At 51.6% G+C, this 18,562-nt stretch overlaps 1 protein-coding gene across 1 annotated transcript in view; it reads left to right on the top strand.

Moving 5' to 3' along the window:
• Positions 1-18,562, top strand: part of LPP (LIM domain containing preferred translocation partner in lipoma) — a 284,010-nt gene that overhangs the window by 218,949 nt on the left and 46,499 nt on the right. Inside the window, exon 7 of the mRNA XM_081190316.1 lies at positions 8,373-8,496. Within this exon, the coding sequence (XP_081046442.1) occupies positions 8,373-8,496 (124 nt within the window). The remainder of the gene's footprint in view (positions 1-8,372; positions 8,497-18,562) is intronic.

The raw sequence follows: 18,562 nt of genomic DNA, 5'->3' as shown, positions 1-18,562 counted from the left end.
CAGCTGGCGATGATGTAAAATAAAATCCATTACATTCAAATATCATATGAGATGAACAGGTACATGCAGTTACAAAACAAACACTGCAAATATGGTTGGCTGGCATCCATCTGTCTCTGGAGACAATGGAGCGTTGCACCTTTGGGGGTGAAGTCAAACTGTTGGAGAGTTGCAGCGCCTGCTGTGGCTGTGGAGACCGATAAGGGAGAGTCATGATTCAGCTAGGTAGCTGTGTTGGTCTGACACAGTAAAGGTAAAAGTAAAGGGACCCCTGACCATTAGGTCCAGTCACGGACGACTCTGGGGTTGCGGTGCTCATCTTGCTTTACTGGCTGAGGGAGCCGGCGTCTGTCCGCAGATAGCTTCCAGGTCATGTGGCCAGCATGACTAAGCCGCTTCCGGCGAACCAGAGCAGCGCACGGAAACGCCGTTTACCTTCCCGCTGGAGCGGTACCTATTTATATACTTGCACTATGACATGCTTTTGAACTGCTAGGTGGGCAGGAGCAGGGACCGAGCAACGGGAGCTCACCCCGTTGCGGGGATTCGAACCACCGACCTTCCGATCGGCAAGTCCTAGGCTCTGTGGTTTAACCAACAGCGTCACCCGCACCCCTTAGTCTGACACAGTAGAAATATATATATAATTTTAATTGTCCAGTAGCACCTTAGAGACCAACTAAGTTTGTTCTTGGTATGAGCTTTCATGTGTATGCACACTTCTTCAGATACACTGAATGACTCCCAGGCTGAGCACCTGGTCCTTCAGGGGCACAATTACCCCATTCAGGACCAGGGAGTCATCTTAATTTGCCAGCCTTCATGTCGTGTTTGCAGATGTCTTTGTAGCACAGAGCTGGTGTGCCAACAGGCCTGGCGCCTGCAGCCAGTTCTCCACGGAGCCCCTCCTTGGGGGTCCTGCCGTCTGTGGACATGACCAAGGTGCTGAGACAGGATGGATGGAGAAGGGTTGCGAAAGGAGGTGATAGAATCAGAAAGGGAGGCAATAGGGGCATTGACAGGGAGAAGGTGAAGCAGCTCTTAGCCACGTGCAGAGGGCCATGTCCAATCCTGGCATCTGCTGTGTTGTGTGCATGTTTAAGGGGGCATGTTCAACATAGGAGATGGCAAGCCAGCGCAGAAGGCTAAGCAGGTAGAGGAAACAAGATTTTGTGGATTTTTCTTTTTTTTGGGGGGGGGGGAGATTTCCTAAGACTTTGCAGGCACCATAGGAGGTACTGGTAGGCACTGAACATTGACCATCCTTCCTCCAGTTTGCATTTCCCCTCTTCCTGTTCAAACAATGTCTAGAAAAAGCAGCAGCTTCTCTCCATCGTTGGTCATTCCTAGAAACAAATGTGCTTGGTTTTGCTTATTTTTTTACACTGACAGATGTTTCTGAAGACGTTTGCTGTGATCTACCAGCCAGCAAGGCAAAGAATGAAGGAGCCCGTGTCCTTATTTTCCTCCCCTTCACTTGTACGGAAAGTAGGGTATCAACTTTGCACGGAGGAAGGGAGGGAGAGCACCAAGGTGCCTAATAAATACCAGGCGGAGGTGGGATTCGAATTCAGGGCCTCCGGATCCCAACGCTTCGTCCGCGGGGCTGCCCTTGCGCTCAAAGACACAGCCTCAGTTCGGTCTCCCGAAGCGTTGGGACTTTGCCAAGAAACTTCCGAGGGCGCCGGCCAAACGGGAAATCATTTTTATAAGTACATTGGATGAGATAAATGATAATATGCCTGACAGGCTCTTGGCTTGGCCTTCTCCCCCTTGTGCGGAGTGTGGAACTTGGCTCAGCCGCTGCCTTCAAAAAGAAGAAGACGTTATTGTGGATTGTTCCCTGGCAGGGAGACGTGTGAGCGTCTCGGGCGGGGATGAAGCCCTTTCTGTCATTAGAGGCTTAAGTCACATTTGCAGGGCTGGGTTATCCGTAAGGCATAGTAAGCCCCAGCGAATGCTTGCCTGCGCAGAGGAAGAATGGGCTAATCCTGTGACCGCCCTCCATCCAGCTGAGTGCCTGGCAGCTGCTCAGAGTGTGCTGAGGCTCCTTCAGAGGCTGCCAGGGGACAGGGGACGGTTTCACTGTATCGTCAAACTGTAGAGTTGCAAGGTACCCTGAGGGTCATCCAGCCAACCCCCTTCTGGCAGTTTTCTCTCTTTCTTGTTCATTCATTTCACACACTGCTTGGTTGTAGAAACGAAACAGAACTCAAAGCAGATTACCGAAAGAGAGAGAGAATTATCAATGAGAAAAATTGTTGTTGCTATTTAGTCATTTAGTCATGTCCAACTCCTCGTGACCCCATGGACCAGAGCATGCCTGGCCCTCCTGTCTTCCACTGCCTCCCGCAGTTTGGTCAAACTCATGCTGGTCGCTTCGAGAACACTGTCCCACCATCTCGTACTCTGTTGTCCCGTTCTCCTTGTGCCCTCCATCTTTCCCAACATCAGGGTCTTTTCCAGGGAGTCTTCTCTTCTCATGAGGTGGCCAGAGTATTGGAGCCTCAGCTTCAGGATCTGTCCTTCCATTGAGCAATCAGGGCTGATTTCCTTCAGAATGGAGAGGTTTGATCTTCTTGCAGTCCGTGGGACTCTCAAGAGTCTCCTCCAGCACCAGAATTCAAAATGAGAAAAATTAGCGGCTATAATTCAAGGCTTCTGAAAAGTTAAAATAGCAGTAGACTAAAAGCAGATTGTGGGACGCGGGTGGCACTGTGGGTTAAACCACAGAGCCTAGGACTTGCCGATCGGAAGGTTGGCAGTTCGAATCCCGTGACAGGGTGAGCTCCCGTTGCTCGGTCCCTGCTCCTGCCAACCTAGCAGTTCGAAAGCACATCAAAAGTGCAAGTAGATAAATAGGTACCACTCCGGTGGGAAGGTAAATGACGTTTCCATGTGCTGCTCTGGTTCGCCAGAAGCGGCTTAGTCCTGCTGGCCACATGACCCAGAATTTCTACACCGGCTCCCCCAGAGTCGGTCATGACTGGACCTAATGGTCAGGGGTTCCTTTACCCTTTACCTTTAAAAGCAGATTAAAGCTCGCGCCAGCTTTCTGGGAAGGCTGCTCTAGTCAAGGATGTTTCCGTCAGGCACCGAAAGGAGAGCAGTAGTGAAGGAGCCCGTCTGGTGTCAAGAGGCAGGGAGTTCCAAAGTTGCATGTGCTGCTACACCAAAAGACTGAGCGCTTATAGATGCAGATGTAAACTGTCAAGAGACGCCCACCACCACACAAAAGCAGTCTGGGGGTGTCCAACATTAGGGACCCCCTGCCCTTATATCCTCACCCCCCTCTAATTTTTATTAAATTTTCTGCTTTACATTTTAGAATATTCATTTAAATTAAAATATCAGTGACTTCCCTTCTTCTCTTTCCATGGTTCAATTTGCATGCCATAATTCCCTGCACATTTTACATAAACTAAACCATTCAGTATCCCATGATTACATCCATCCAAGCTTATTTACACTGCTGAATTTGTCTTAACGCTGCCCACGTTTTCAAATATACACAGTTTCACCCATATAATCAATAAACGTTTTCCAATCTTCTTTAAAGGTACGTTCTTCTTGTTCTCTTATTCTATATGTTAGGTCCGCAAGCTTCGAATATTCCATCAGTTTGAATATCCCATCATTCTTCTTGGGTTGGGACCTCGCTCGTTTTCCATTTGGGGGCTAGCAAAACACGACCTGCCCTTATATCCTGACTCCTCCCACCCACTTTTCCAAGTCCCAGAAACCATCCGAGTTGCATCCTGGATTATTGGAACTCGCTCTACGTGGGGCTGCCCTTGAGACTAAGCCAGAAACTCCAGCGGGTGCAGAATGCCGTGGTGAGGCTCCATATGGGTTCCTTGCCGCAGGATCAAATTCACCCGGTGCTATACCAGCTGCACTGGCTCTCGGTGGAGTACTGGATCAGGTTCAAGGTGCTGGTTTTAACCTTTAAAGCCCTAGGACCCGCATACCTACAGGACCACCTCTCCTGGTATGCCCCACGAAGGACCTTATGGTCTTCAAATAAAAACATCTTGGAGATCCCGGGCCACAGGGAGGTTAGGCTGGCCTCAACCAGAGCCAGGGCTTTTTCGGCCGTGACCCCGATCTGGTGGAACGCTCTGTCCCAAGAGACCAGGGCCCTGCGGGACTTGACATCTTTCTGCAGGGCCTGCAAGACGGAGCTGTTCCACCAGACCTTTGGCCAAGGCACAGTCTGACCCCCTCTCTCCTTCTGTAATCCTCATAGAACTCTAGCCCAATGGTTGCCATGAATTTGATTTGAACTGATTTTATAATGAATTGATTTTAGAATGCTGTATTATTTTTCTGTTGTTAGCCGCTCTGAGCCTGGCTTCGGCTGGGGAGGGCAGGATATAAATAAATTATTATTATTATTATTATTATTATTATTATTATTATTATTATTATTATTATCCTTGCCCGTCTCCAAACTCCCAAGCTAGCTGGGACCGGTATGGAGTCATGATAGATGCTGTGAGAAGAGGGCAACCTGGGTGTATTAGGTAGAAAGCAGGGAACATACAGGGCAGGGCCTGGAACACCATTTCATGGAATCTTAGGCCCTCAGAGTTGGAAGGGACCCTGAGGGTCATCTAGTCCAACCCCCTGCAAGGCAGGAATCTTTTGCCCAGCGTGGGGCTCCAACCCGTGATCCTGAGATTAAGAGTCTCATGCTCTACTGGCTGGACTATCCTGAGTTCTGTTCCAAGCCACACGAATACCGAAAGCCATCTTCCTCAAAAAAACAACCTTGCAAATATGATGCGCATCTGAAGAAGCGGGAGGCAAAGGGGGGGGACACACGAAAAAGGGGGGGAAGTAAATATCAGCAAGGGATGTTTTTTGGCAGCTTTTCAGTTCTAAATTGAGCTAATTCTACCTTCTGAAAGGAAGATAATTTCCATGTTTCTTTGGTTGAGAACACATAATTGAAGTTATTTTCCTTCCAAGAAAGGAGCCTCTGGAACATCGTTTACAAATGGACAGGAAAAAATGAATGTATCCGGCGCTGCCGGAGCCGCGGGGCGTTCATTGCGGCACAGTCTCTGAAGGCTGCTGCCACTTTCCCAAAGGTGTTTATCACTTGCTCAGGTGTCTTCCTCCCCCTCTCCTTTCTCTGGCCCCCCTCTTTTCGAAGGGAGAGCGAAGGTGGGCCGAGCCGAAAGCGAATGGCGCTAAACCCAGTGAGCCGTGGGAAAGTGGAAGCCAGATTGTTATCAGGAAGGTTTGGAGTGAAAATTGGAGGAAGAAAACTCGAGGATCTCTTAAACTGAGCATTGCTTTTGGGGGAGGCGGCAGCCACTGTCTCCTTGGCCTGTGGATTCCTCCTTAAAACCGGCATCTCAAAAGCCAAATGTTAACAAAAGTGCTGAGATGGAAGAGATCAAAGTTGTAAGAGTTTATGAACTTCCAGAGTGGTTTATTGCGATCTCTGCTGCTCATTTTGGTTTTTAAAGCCCCAAACGGCTCAGGCCCCAAATACCAAAAAGGCTTCCTCCTCATCGCAGCCTCCTGTGGGAGTGAGTTCCACAGGTTAACTCTGCTCTGCGTGGAGAAGTCTTTCCTTTTATCTTTTAAGCTGGAAGGTGTGTAGCCAAGATGATCAATGGTCGGGAAACCAAGCCTTATGAGGAACGGTCGAAGGAGCTGGGGGTGTTTAGCCTGAAAAAGAGGAGACAGAGGAGATAAGAGAGCCATCTTCAAATATCTGAAGGGCTGTCCCGTGGATGATGGAGGAAGCTTGTTTTCTCCTGTTCTGGAGGGTAGGACTCGAAGCAAGGGCTTCAAGTTACAAGAAAGGAGATTCTGACTAAACATCGGGAAGGACTTTCTGACAGTAAAAGCTGTTCGACAGAGGAACGGTCTCCCTCTGGAGATGGTGGACTCTCCTTACTTGTAGGTTTTTAAGCAGAGGGTAAAGGACGTGGGTGGTGCTGTGGGTTAAACCACAGAGCCTAGGACTTGCCGATCAGAAGGTCGGCGGTTCGAATCCATGTGATGGGGTGAGCTCCCGTTGCTCGGTCCCTGCTCCTGTCAACCTAGCAGTTCGAAAGCACGTCAAAGTGCAAGCAGATAAATAGGTACCGCTCTGGCGGGAAGGTAAATGGCGTTTCCGTGCGCTGCTCTGGTTCGCCAGAAGGTTCGCTTAGTCATGCTGGCCACATGACCCAGAAGCTGTACACCAGCTCCCTTGGCCAATAAAGCGAGATGAGCGCCGCAACCCCAGAGTCGGTCACGACTGGACCTAATGGTCAGGGGTCCCTTTACCTTTAAAGGTAAAGGACCCCTGGATGGTTAAGTCCAGTCAAAGGTAACTCTGGGGTTGCGGCGCTCATCTTGCTTTCAGCCCGAGGGAGCTGGCGTTTGCCCACAGACAGCTTTCCAGGTCATGTGGCCAGCAGGACTAAACCCCTTCCGGCACAACGGGACACTGTGACGGAAACCAGGGCATACAGAAATGCCATTTACCTTTCTGCCACAGTGGTACCTATTTATCTACTCACACTGGTGTGCTTTTAAACTGCTAGATTTGTAGGAGCTGGGACCGAGCAACAGGAGCTCACTCCGTCGCGGGGATTCGAACCGCCAACCTTCCGATTGGCAAGCCCAAGGGGCTCAGTGGTTTAGACCACAGCGCCACCCGCTCCCTAATGCAGAGGTTGGAAGGCTTTAGCTGAGATTCCTGCATTGAGCGTTTGGGTCGCTTCCAACTCTTAAGATTCAGTGATTTCCTAGAGACCCTCTCAGCTGCTGAGATTGGCAGAGGGGCCCCTCTTGAGAGTCCCTGCACCCTCAGAGGCTTGGGGTAATAGAGACCCGGGCGGTAGGAGTACCTCCTCTTCTCTGCCGGACAAAGAGGACCATGATAAGGTCATAGAATCATAGAATCATAGAGTTGGAAGAGACCACAAGGGCCATCGAGTCCAACCCCCTGCCAAGCAGGTCCATTTTATGCAGTGAAGAGGAATTGTGGGCAAATGTCGGTTAATGCCCAGTGGTTGCCATTAATTGGATTTTGAACTGATTTTAGAATGAATTGATTTTAGACTGCATGTCAATTAATTGATTGTGATTTTATGTAAACTGTGTTACTTTTATTGTTGTTAGCCACTCTGAGCCCAGCTTCAGCTGGGGAGTGTGGGATATAAATAAAATTTTAGTATTATTATTTATTATATGCTGCCCTGTGATCCCATGGGATGAAGGGCAGTTTAGAAATGACAGTGACGATGAAGATGATGATGATGATAGGATATCACAGAGTTGTCGGGGGGGGGGGCTACGGAAAACCTCACACATCGTCTAAAATCTGTTTGCTGCTAGTATGAAAAGACCGCACTTACAAGCAAGCGCAGTTTGGGTGTGGGGAAAAGCTTTCGTTGTTAAATCACGATAAAATCCAAGAACAGCAATGCCAAAGGGGAGATTTCCCAAAATGTTGCCTGTGTACAGCAAAACCGTGGTTGTTTTATTTTAAAAAATCTTTCAATTCCCTCACCCAATTTTGTACCAAACTATGCGAAAAAGTCACATTATGCAAACTGGGACTAGATTGATGTAGATTTGCTTCCAACTGCGCTCATTCTGAGCACTGTGGAGTTCTTTGGCCAGGGGGAGGAGGGAGCCTGAGTGCAGGGAACATGCAAATCAGCTGGTTTTAGTATAATTGAAAGTATTGCCCTTAAGAGATGGAGACCGTTAATGATTAGAGTGGGTCTGACGAAGAAGCCATAGTGTAGGCAGACATTTTGTCTCTCTCTTTTTGCATCTAACCAGAGAAGATTTGGGGGGGGGGGGGAAGGAGGCCAAATTCAGAAAAATCCCATTACCATAATTCAGAATAGATTGTCCCAATGTGGTGGTCCAGGAGTCTCTGAAAAGTGGACCATGCAACCACTCGTGAATACCTGCATCCCAACCCCTGGTATTTTTTTTTCAGGTGAAGATGCCCATTCAGAGTGAGGGCAGTGCTAGTTCATACGCGATTGCCTTCGCTCTCCACTGGCTTTGTGACAACATTGATTGTGATTTACTTTCCAGCACCGTCAGGCTGCTGTGTGATCCCTGCGTAATCCCAAACTGGGTTATTTTATTTTTTAATGGTGTTGCATTTTCAGCTGATTGCAATGAAAGAGATGGGGGAGGGACAGAGGTCTTGCCTATTTACAGATGCCACCAGTTGACACTATATTTTGAAGAAATCGCCATGCATTTGGCTGCTTTGCCATATGTTTAATAAATAACCTTTCCTCCATGGGCCTACTTATCAGTCCATGTACAGTTTCGCTCGACAGCATGCCCCTGGTCCAAAAGGAAACGTCAAAACTTGCCTCTTTTTCCTCTTCCAGAGTGGACATGGCAGTCCCAACCCTGCCTCAAGTGCTCCTTTGTTCAGACCGGAGGATGAGCTGGAACACCTGACCAAGAAGATGCTGTACGACATGGAAAACCCACCTTCCCAGGAATACTTTGGTAAGCGCTCCAACCTCTCCCGTGTTCTGGTGGCAGAGAGTTCCACAAGCCATTGGTGCATGGTGCAAAAAATAAAATAAAATAGTTAGCTACCAGAGCTAATGAACTTAGCCATGCCCATGATACAGTTTTGTACAGTGGAGGCCCGTTGCCCCAGGGTGCAGGAGGGGTGGGGGTCAGCCAAAAAATGAAAACAGAGAGGGGACGGCCCAGCGAAATTGACTCTAATTTGCATCAAACATGTTTCCCCCAACCCCTCGGGGATTCAGTGCTGCGGTAATCGTAGCAGGCCAGATAGCTGCCCACTAATCGTATCATTAGGTCAAATTTAGAAAGCTGCATCAGAGCATATTAAAAGTCGGTTGAGAGCAGATAGGTTTTGAATGCAGCGATCTAATTAACCTTACTGGAGAGCTCCAAGGCATTGTATTAAGTCATGGAAATAATTTGTTCCAAATAATTACATTCGAAAAGCCAGCAAGGATCATTCGGCGGGTCGGCCTCTGCTCAAATGGTGGGCCGCTGGCTCCCATCAGAGACTTTCCTTCCTCTCACATCACGGGGGATTCCCCCCCCCTGGTGTTGTGTTTCAGATGCCCCCCCCCCAAAGGGGACTGTTGTGCTTGAGAGATGGGTGGAAGCTCATCCCTTTAAAAGGACCATTTATTTAGGGATGCAGGCGTCCTGTCTCTCTGGGAACTGTGGAGGTTTAAGGTCGTGGGTTGGGGCTGAAGTTCGTGGCTCAGGTGAGGATGCTTGCTAAACTTGGTTTCGGGAAAGATGCTCAGGTGTTTCAGCGACTGTTTGAGCACTCAGAAAGGCCAGTTAACTTTCAGGATGAGTGTTGGGGCTTGAGCCCGTCCTGCGCAGAGAGAGAGAGAATGAGGGCAATGTGGGGGGTTTTTGGGGGGGTGTGGAGGGAAATAAGCCAAAAGGGGTGGGAAAGAGGGGCAAAGCACTCCCCACACGGTCAGTACAGACCTCTGGCAAGGACAGATTTTCCCCTCCCCTGGGCAGGATGTGCTGGGCCCGGCGGTAACCCAAGAAACGCGGTCCAGGTCCGATCCTGAATCCAAGGGTTCCGCGAGGAGCCAGTCCGACAGGGCCAAGGCAGGACACGAGGCAGGAAACCAGGCAAGGACAGGTGCAGGATCTAGCATACAGCAATGTTGCTCCCACAACCTGGGGCGGGGTCCGACAGCCTTTTATCTTTGTCGGGGTAACGGCTGGTCCTGATCCCCCGGCGACTCACCTCCCTGTCTCGCCCAAAGGCGAGCACTCCTCCTGCAAGTACTCAGGTCTCTCCTTCTCTCAGACCTCAGTCTCTGCAGCTTGGGAGACGTCGGTGGGTAACTAGATCCAGAGGCCGCCTCAGCCTCCCCTGACCCAACTGGTAGTGGAGCAGCTGTAAGTGATGGCCCAGCTGGAGGCAACGAGGTCATCCCCACATCTGGAGCCAGGGCAGGCTCAGGCCCCTGACTCGGCCCAGCTGGTGTTTGTTGCAGGGGAACCTGTGCAGACTGGGACTCTTCAGGATCAGGCCCCAGACTTGGTTCAGATGATGCCTGAGGCAAAGGATCCGGTGCAGATTGAGTCTCCTCTGTTCCAAGTCCGAGCCCCAGTCCCAGGCCATCACACAGGGAAGGAATAGGGGTGAAGGAGAACGAGAGAGAGAGAAAGGGGGTGGCAGAAGGAGAGAAGGAGAAAATGGGTGGCAGGAAGAGAAAGGGGGCATCCTAGCCCTGCTCACCAGCAGCAGCATGCAAGCTCCCTCCCCCCCCCCAAATGTCTAAGCTCTCCTTCGACATTCAGGAGGCAGCGATGCTTCTGAATCCTGGTTGCTGGAAACCACTGGAAGGGAGAGGGATTTCTCACTCGGATCCTACTTGCAGGTCTCCCTTTTGGGTATCCCTTTTGGCCACTGTGAGAACAGGACGCTGGGCCAGGTGAGCCACGGGCCTGATCCAGCGGCTCTCCTTAAGTTCTTTGATTCTCAGACGTCTGGTTCACACATCGTGCTAAGCTGTGGCTTAGTTCACCAAAGCTAAGGTTGGCACAGCACATAGTTGAAGTGTGGAACCCGCTGACACGGGAGGCAAGGATGCTCACCAACTTGGATGGCTTTGAAAGGAGGATGGAGACAAATTCATGGAGGACACGAGGGCTATCACTGGCTGGCAGCAACAATGCCTCTGCTTCTGTTGCTGGGAACTGCAGGAGGGGAGAGGGCTCTCGCACTCGGTTCCTGCTTGCAGGTTTCCTTTTGGGGGCATCTGGTCGGCCCATGAGATCAGAACTGGCCTGGTCTCGCAGCCTCTTTTTACATTCTTACTACCTAGGAAGAAATGCAGTTCTTAACTGGGAGGGGGAAAACATCCCTCATTCCTGCCTTAGATGCTCCCCCCCCCCCAGACACAATTAGGTTAATGGGATAAATAAGTCCACAACTTTATTGGTTACAGGTGTTGAGCGGTATTGGCTTAGGCATTGGTCCTAACCGACTATATCCGGCTTCAGCCTGTCCGCTTGAAGTCCGGGAAGGGTTAACCACCAGTAGGGGGAGTCTTGCTGATGCACATCAACTAGGAACTCCCCCAGGGTCACCGTTAGGGGGCGTGCCTTAGGCCCTCACCTCCCTCGGCTTCGGACAGGGCCACGCCCCCCGGGATCCTTTATCGGACTACACTTCAATATGTGGGGCAGGTGATGGCACTTCCTCCCCTCTTCCATCTACAGAACAATACCAATGCTTAACCGCCAATACCCAGAAAGTTGTGACGATTTGCTATGAGGTAGGCGGAAACCAAGTGGCTGGTGCAAATTTGCCAAGTGGAAAAATTGCGACCAAGCCTCTCAACGGTGACCAATCAAGGTCCATAGCAAGGTCAAGGAATGGAAACCTTATAGGGCGGGAGGGTGGCAAAACAGGAACAGCTGGCAGGCGGGGAGGCCACGTCCTGGTTTAAATTGGGCAGGCCACACCCCCAGAGCCAGCCGATTGGCTGGCCAGGGTGTGATGTGGCTGGGAATCCCCCCAATTGTGCAGGGCTGGGCTCTAGCTGCCGCGCATGGTGGGGCCGTGAAGCCCGCAACTCCACCTCCTCTGTAGGGTGGAATTGGCTTTCTCTTGCATTTTGTCCTTCAGCACACCAAAGGAGTGTGACTGGTTCGATGGAACTGGGTGCAACTATACTTTAGAGCAGAGTGCAAGGGGGGTGGGGAAGCAAATGTTGGTATTGCCCAGGGCGCCGCTGAAATTTGAGACCCCGAGGTCTGCCAGTGAACACACACCCTCCACCCAAACACCTCAGGTCTCTGCAGCACCCACACACCTTTCCAGGCTGCAAGCTGCCCACCCAGTCCACCCTCCCCATTTCATCTTGGAGGCTGAGCTCAGAAGCAGGCCAGCCCCGTGTCGCATGGCTCCTGAGTCCTGCCTGTTCTTCCGTTTGATGGAAATGAGGGGCAACTCTCATGGACATTCGGGATGGAGTCCGAGCCAATACAAATTAGAGGAGGAAATTGCATTAGCCCACCGACTTGTCAGCATTGGGGAGGGGGTGTTCCGCTTTGCTTTGGGAGCTGACAGCAGGCTACCGGGCAAGGAGGTGGGTGGTTGCAAGGCTGGAGCATCAACCAAACGGTCAGGGTTTCGAAAGGCTGCTTAAGACCCTCAAGGGCCAGCTGCAGATATTTTGCTGCCTGACGGGAAGGACAGACGGTTGTTATGCAGCCCCAACAAGTCACAATCAGAACCCCAGCAGGGTTGCAGTCGGATCTTACTTCAAGGCTGGTGTGAAGAACACAAGGACATAAGAAGAGCCTGCCGGATCAGGCCAGTGACCCATCTGGTGCAGGATTCTGGTCCCACTGTGGCCAACCTGCGGGAAACCTGCGAGCAGGATCCGTGCGCAAGACCAACCCTCTCCTCTCCTGTGGTTTCCATCAACTGCGGATTGGGAGCCACAAGTGGAGCAAACTTCTTTGGTGTCTGCTGAGATGCTGGGGGGTCCTGAAAGAATGAGTCTTGCTGGGGTTCTTGGGGGGCAGCCATGACCAGGTGAAAGAGAAACGAAAGAGCATTGGCTTATTAATTCCATGCCTTTTATAACACCCTTCCAGGGGGGCTTAAAGTGGTGAAAAGGACCACTACAAAAGCAACATATCAGAGCATAAGAAGACCGCGCAGGGTCTGGCCCATAGCCCATCTGGTCCATCATCCTCTTCTCAAAGTTTCTGAACAGATGCCTCTTCTGGGAAGCCCCCAAGGAGGACCCGAGGGCAAGAGAAACTGGGGTCCAGTAACTGGCATTCAGAAGCATCGCTGACTCCAACAATGGTCACAGAGCAGAGCTAGTAGACATCAAAAGCCCTCTCCTCCCTGAATTTGTCTGGCTGGCCACTGTGAGAACAGGATGGTGGACTAGATGGGCCACTTGATTGATCCTGCAGCCCCTTCTGGTTTTCTTAAGACCATAAGAATGGCCGTAGCAGGGAGGGCTCAGGCCGGAGATTTGACTGCACTAATTCAGAATACTGGGGGGACTGGCACTTTTGAAAGTTCCCTGCCCCCTGTTATAAAGTCCCTATAAACATACAGCTTACACACCAGGGAGGCATGAATGGTTTTCCAGCCCTTTGTGTTCTGTATCTTTCTTGTTTTCCTATATGCTGGGACTTCTTAAGATGGGGCATTCCTAACTGTGATCTCACACCTGCTGCTACCTGCGAAGATTGGGCTTTGTGCCCCTGGGGCAGCTTTCTGGAGGAGGGGAGCCTCTACTGTCTTGCAGAGCCCCCTCTGCAGATGGCCTGGGGGTGGTGCTGCGGCCCCCTGCTCTTCAGGGGGTCAGACAATTCACCCTGTAAAGCTGATGGCTAGGGCTGATTTAGCATATGCGACGCCGGGGTGCAAAAAACTGCCCTGTGTCCCCAACTGGGGGGCAGGCCAAAGTTGTTGAGCTTTTTAGGGGGGGCACACAACTCTCTCCCATGCCGCACACAACTCTCTCTCGACGGCCCTTCAATCCCAGGTGCGCAGGAGGGCCGAACTGGCCAGCTGCCTCAGCACCCTGTGCTGCTCCAGGTGCAAACTGAGAAGCAAGGTCCGAGTCCAGTCCGAGGTCGAGGGTGCGGTATGGAGGCCGGCCGTCAAAGCTGAAGCGGGGTCCAAGGCGGGGAGTCGGGTGAGGTCAGGAACTCTGGCAAATGAGCAGGACAGGGTGCCGGCAGGAACAGGTTACCAACAACGTTGCTCCCGCAACCTGGGACTGGGGCTGGTTGGCTTTTATCTGCCCCGAGGCATAGGGCGGCCCGATCCTCTGGTGACTCGCCTCTCCTGGCCTGGAGGCAAGCACTCCTCCTGCGGGAACTTAGCCTCTGCAGCTCAGGAGAGGCTGGAGGGTTCCTGGACCCAGAGGCAACCTCCGCTTCCCCTGACAGGGCTGGGAGTGGAGCACCTGCAGGCAATGGGTCCTCCATCACCTCAGAGGCCAGAGCAGACTCAGCTGGTGCCTGCACCTGAGGATCCAGCACAGGTGAGGACCCTTCAGGCTCAAGCCCCAGTCCCGGCTCAAGTGGTTCTGGAGACGGGGACTCCTATGCAGGCAGGGATTCCTCAGGTTCAGCCTCCGCGTCTGGGTCCCAGGCCATCACACACCCACAGCAAAAAGAAACCTGTGGCGCTCCGACACACTCTGCTCCGCTCGGCAGCAGCTGTCGGCTGGCCTGGCTCTTCAATCCCCAGACTCCAAATCTCAGCCCCGGACTCTCGACCTGTCGCCCCCAAGAGCCCTGCACCCCTAGCGCCTATGGGTAAGCCAGCCCTGCTGTTGGCTATTCAGCGCCTGCCAGGCTGGTCATCGCTTTGTTTGAAGACCACCAGCCCTGACCCCCCTTTCCTGCATTGGCAAGGGGAAAGAGTGTATGCCCCCTGCCCAAAGGTGGTCCTGTGATTCACATGCGCCTGCGGTTGCTGAAGGATCACTTTCCTTTGTGTGGAAACGATCCGGAAGGGTTAATCCCGGGAGCAGATAAGGGGCAGGGGGAAAAGAAGCGCTTGACAGCCACCAGAGGTTTTAATTGAATGTCGGTGCTGCTGGAATTTGCTGTCGCACTCAGAACTCCGGATAATGCTCCATTGTTATGAAAACTGATAATCCAGCCTTAGCAATGGGTTGTTTCTTTCAGCATGACAATCAGCTCTGTCATTTTGGGGGTGGGCATGTTTCCGTTGGGTGTAGATTGTTCCCTACACTTAGTCTCTCTCTTCCCCACACTTCCACCCACACCTTTTCCCTTTTGAAAGGAGAGGGGGGGCACCTTTTAGCTGCGCTCGTTCTCGGATAATTTTGGAACGGTGCGGGAATGGAGGATGAGATCTCAGAAGGCCACGGCAAAGGGAGAGGCATTAGCAATCAGATGCAATTTTGCGCGCTGAATGAGTGCTTTGATCAAGCGATGCCTTTCATATCTCTCTCCTCCTAAAATACGAAATATACCGTAGTTGGAGTATTTTGGAATGAACCGAGCAGCAAACATTTCTGCTCTGCAAAGAAAACTCATCTGAAACATCAACCCTGGGAAATTACCTGGGAGTCACGAGATCTTCTTGAACCTGACCAGGTGGGAAGCAGGCAGTCTGTGGCCTTGCCCTGTTGAATCACAAAATCCTAGAACTGTATAGTGAAAAGGGATCCAAAGGGTCATCTGCCCCCTGCAATGAAGGAATATTTTGCCCAGCAATTCAGGCCAGGAGCTGGCAGGGAGGGGCATTGTCACCCCTCTGACCTCCCGGCAGAGGCATCACTGCTTTTTACCCAGAGGGGCAAGGAGGTTGGTACTCTTCAGGAGCACTGGTGAGACCACCACTTTGGCTCTGCAGGGGTACTCACGCAGCACCCCCTCCCTGATGCCTCACCCCCCTTCCTCCCAGAAAGCAACAGCAAAAGAAGCTGAATGCTGGAATATTCGGGACAGAGAAAAGAAAGTGCTTCTCCACAAAGTTAAACTGTGGAACTCTCTCCCACTGGAGGCAGCGGATGTCTTTAAAAGAGGATTGAAGGAGGAAGGCTACAAAGCAGAACGGCTGTGCTGTGTCTCCACAGTTTGAGGCAGCGATGCTTCTCAATATCAGTGGCTGGAAACCGCAAGAGGAAAACGTTGCCCTTGTGTTCAAATCCTGCTTGTATGCTTCCCTTTGCTGCGAGAACAGGATACTGGGTTTGATGGGCCCGATCCAGCAGGCTCTTCTTACATTCATAAGTCTACAGGCCTCCCAGCTCTACTGAAAGCCTTCATAGAATCACAGAACAGAGTTGGAAGAGACCATGAGGGCCATCTAGTCCAACCCCAATGAAGGAATTTTTTGGGTCCAGTGTGGGGTTCAAACCCACAACACTGAGCATAAGGCCCTGGTGCTCTACTGACCGAGCTATCCCAGCTCAGCTTGACTTCTGTGACCGCATTGCAGAGTTAAAACATTCAACAACAACGAGAAGAAAGGCAGACCCAATGCTGCTCTCTTTCCCCCTCTTCGCAGAACACCGTGTCCCAACTATTCTTATCCCTTGCCGTCAAATGGCTGTCGTGAGCAGAAGGTCTTAAAAGATTAAAGTGTGGTCACCGGTGGCCTTTGACTGGAAGGGAAATCCATAAGAGCAAAGCTCTGTGTGTGTTTGCGCGACACGCACCGTAGCCGGGATTCGGGGCGGGCGAGGGTTCGACAAGGACCAGGAACGGAAATCTTGTTAGGCTGCTGACTAGAAACGCTGTTCTGTCATCGATATTTCTTCATTAGGAATAATGATTTTTCCACGTCCGCTGCCAGTGGGTTCCCGGCCGTCCAAAAGCCGGGATGTGCCATGAATCTCTAAAGCGCACTTATCGGAGGGACTCCGAAAGCGGCGAGAATTCAGAAGGCGGCGAAGGAGGGGGGCAGGTTGCACGCACTGCGACGCCGCAGGAACAGCGGTTATTGATGGCACCTGTGGGAGCCCTTAGGTGGATATTTCAGTCTGATGTATTTACATAAGAAAGACGTCCTGGCTCAAAGACGGCGTGTTCTGTTTCTCCAGCTCTCCGTCATGTATCACTCTGCAGCAGCGGCGGGGGCTCTGGGGAGCGGCGGAAGCAGGCGCATGTAACCGTGATGAAGGCATCTCCTTGCAAGCCAAAGAAGCAGGGAGGGGTGGCTTTGGCTGCCGCATCATCTCGGAGCGTTCGCCCGTTCCTTCCAATGCCTCGCCTGACCTCTTAGGAACAGTTCTTGTTGTTGTTTAGTTGTTTAGTCATTTCGTGACCCCCTGGACCAGAGCACGCCAGGCACTCCTGTCTTCCACTGCCTCCTGCAGTTTGGTCAGACTCATGCTGGTAGCTTTGAGAACACTGTCCCACCATCTCGTCCTCTGTCATCCCCTTCTCCTTGTGCCCTCCATCTTTCCCAACATCAGGGTCTTTTCCAGGGAGTCTTCTCTTCTCTTGAGGTGGCCAAAGTATTGGAGCCTCAGCTTCAGGATCTGTCCTTCCAGTGAGCACTCAGGGCTGATTTCCTTCAGAATGGAGAGGTTTGATCTTCTTGCAGTCCATGGGACTCTCAAGAGTCTCCTCCAGCACCAGAATTCAAAAGCATAGATTCTTCGGAAAATAGCCTTCTTTATGGTCCAGCTCTCACTCGACCAGAACAGTGCTATCATTGATTAAATTGATGTGCCCCCATCCTTCCAAAAATCACAGGGCAGTTTAGAATGTAACAACGTAAGGATAGCATGCTGGATCAGGCCACAGGGCCTTCTCGCCCAGCATCCTCTTCTTACAGTGGCAAGCAGGACCAGAGCTCAAAAGAAACTCGCACCTTCCTCTGGTTTCCTGCAATGCTACTTCCGCCCTTCAAAGGAGGTGGAGTTGCAGGCATCACGCCCCCCCACACGATTGGGGGGAATCCCAGCTGCATCAGCTCCTGGCCAGCCAATCGGCTGGCTCTGGGAGTGTGGCCTGCCCTACTTAAGGCAGGACGCAGCCAGGGATCTCCCTCTTTCCCTGCTTGCCAGCTGTTCCTGCTTTTCCCACCCTCCTGCCCTATAAGGTTTTCTTTTCTTTGACCTTGCTATGGACCTTTGTTGGTCGCCGTTGAGCGGCCTGGTAGGAATTTTTCCACTTGGCAAATTGGCACCTGCCACTTGGTTTTTGCCTACCTCATAGCAAATTGTCACAACTTTTGGGTATTGGCGGTTAGGCATTGGTATCGTTCTGTAAATGGAAAGAGGGGAGGAAGCGCCATCACCTGCCCCCCATATTGAAGGGTAGTCGGATAAAGGATCCCGGGGGATGTGGCCCTGTCTGAAGCCTGGGGAGGTGAGGGCCTAAGGCACGCCCCCTATTGGTGACTCCAGGGTGAGTTCCTAGTTGATGTGCATCAGCAGGACTCCCCCTACTGGTGGTTAACCCTTCCCAGACTTCAAACGGACGGGCTGAAGTCGGATATAGTCAGTTAGGACCAATGCCTAAGCCAATACCACTCGACACCTGTAACCCATAATGTTGTGGACTTAAGGTAAAGGTAAAGGGACCCCTGACCATTAGGTCCAGTCGTGGCCGACTCTTGGGTTGCGGCGCTCATCTCGCTTTATCGGCCGAGGCAGCCGGCGTACAGCTTCCGGGTCATGTGGCCAGCATGACTAATGCTGCCTGGTTCCCTGTAACTTCACTTCTCGCAATAGGGGAACCGCCAGAAGGCACTCTGTGCTGTGTGAAGAAGGACTTTTATCTGCCCCGAACCTTCCAGCATTCAGCATCCTTGGGTGTCCACGAGTTTTAATGTAATGGGAGAAATTAGTGGACTGGACTTAGTCATGTTGATTCATATCAATGGGTCCTCTCTGCGTTATACTTACTTGAATGCCACCCTCTATAAACATGAAATAGGTAAGTGGGACCCCTGACCATTATGTCCAGTCGTGGCTGACTCTAGGGTTGCGACGCTCATCTCGCTTTATTGGCCGAGGGAGCCAGCGTACAGCTTCCGGGTCATGTAGCCAGCATGACTGAGCTGCTTCTGGCGAACTCAATG

This window comes from Podarcis bocagei (genome assembly GCF_964188305.1).
Source record: "Podarcis bocagei genome assembly, chromosome: 4".
NCBI classification, from domain to species: Eukaryota; Metazoa; Chordata; class Lepidosauria; order Squamata; family Lacertidae; genus Podarcis; species Podarcis bocagei.
This window is presented reverse-complemented; position numbering and strand designations above follow the sequence as displayed.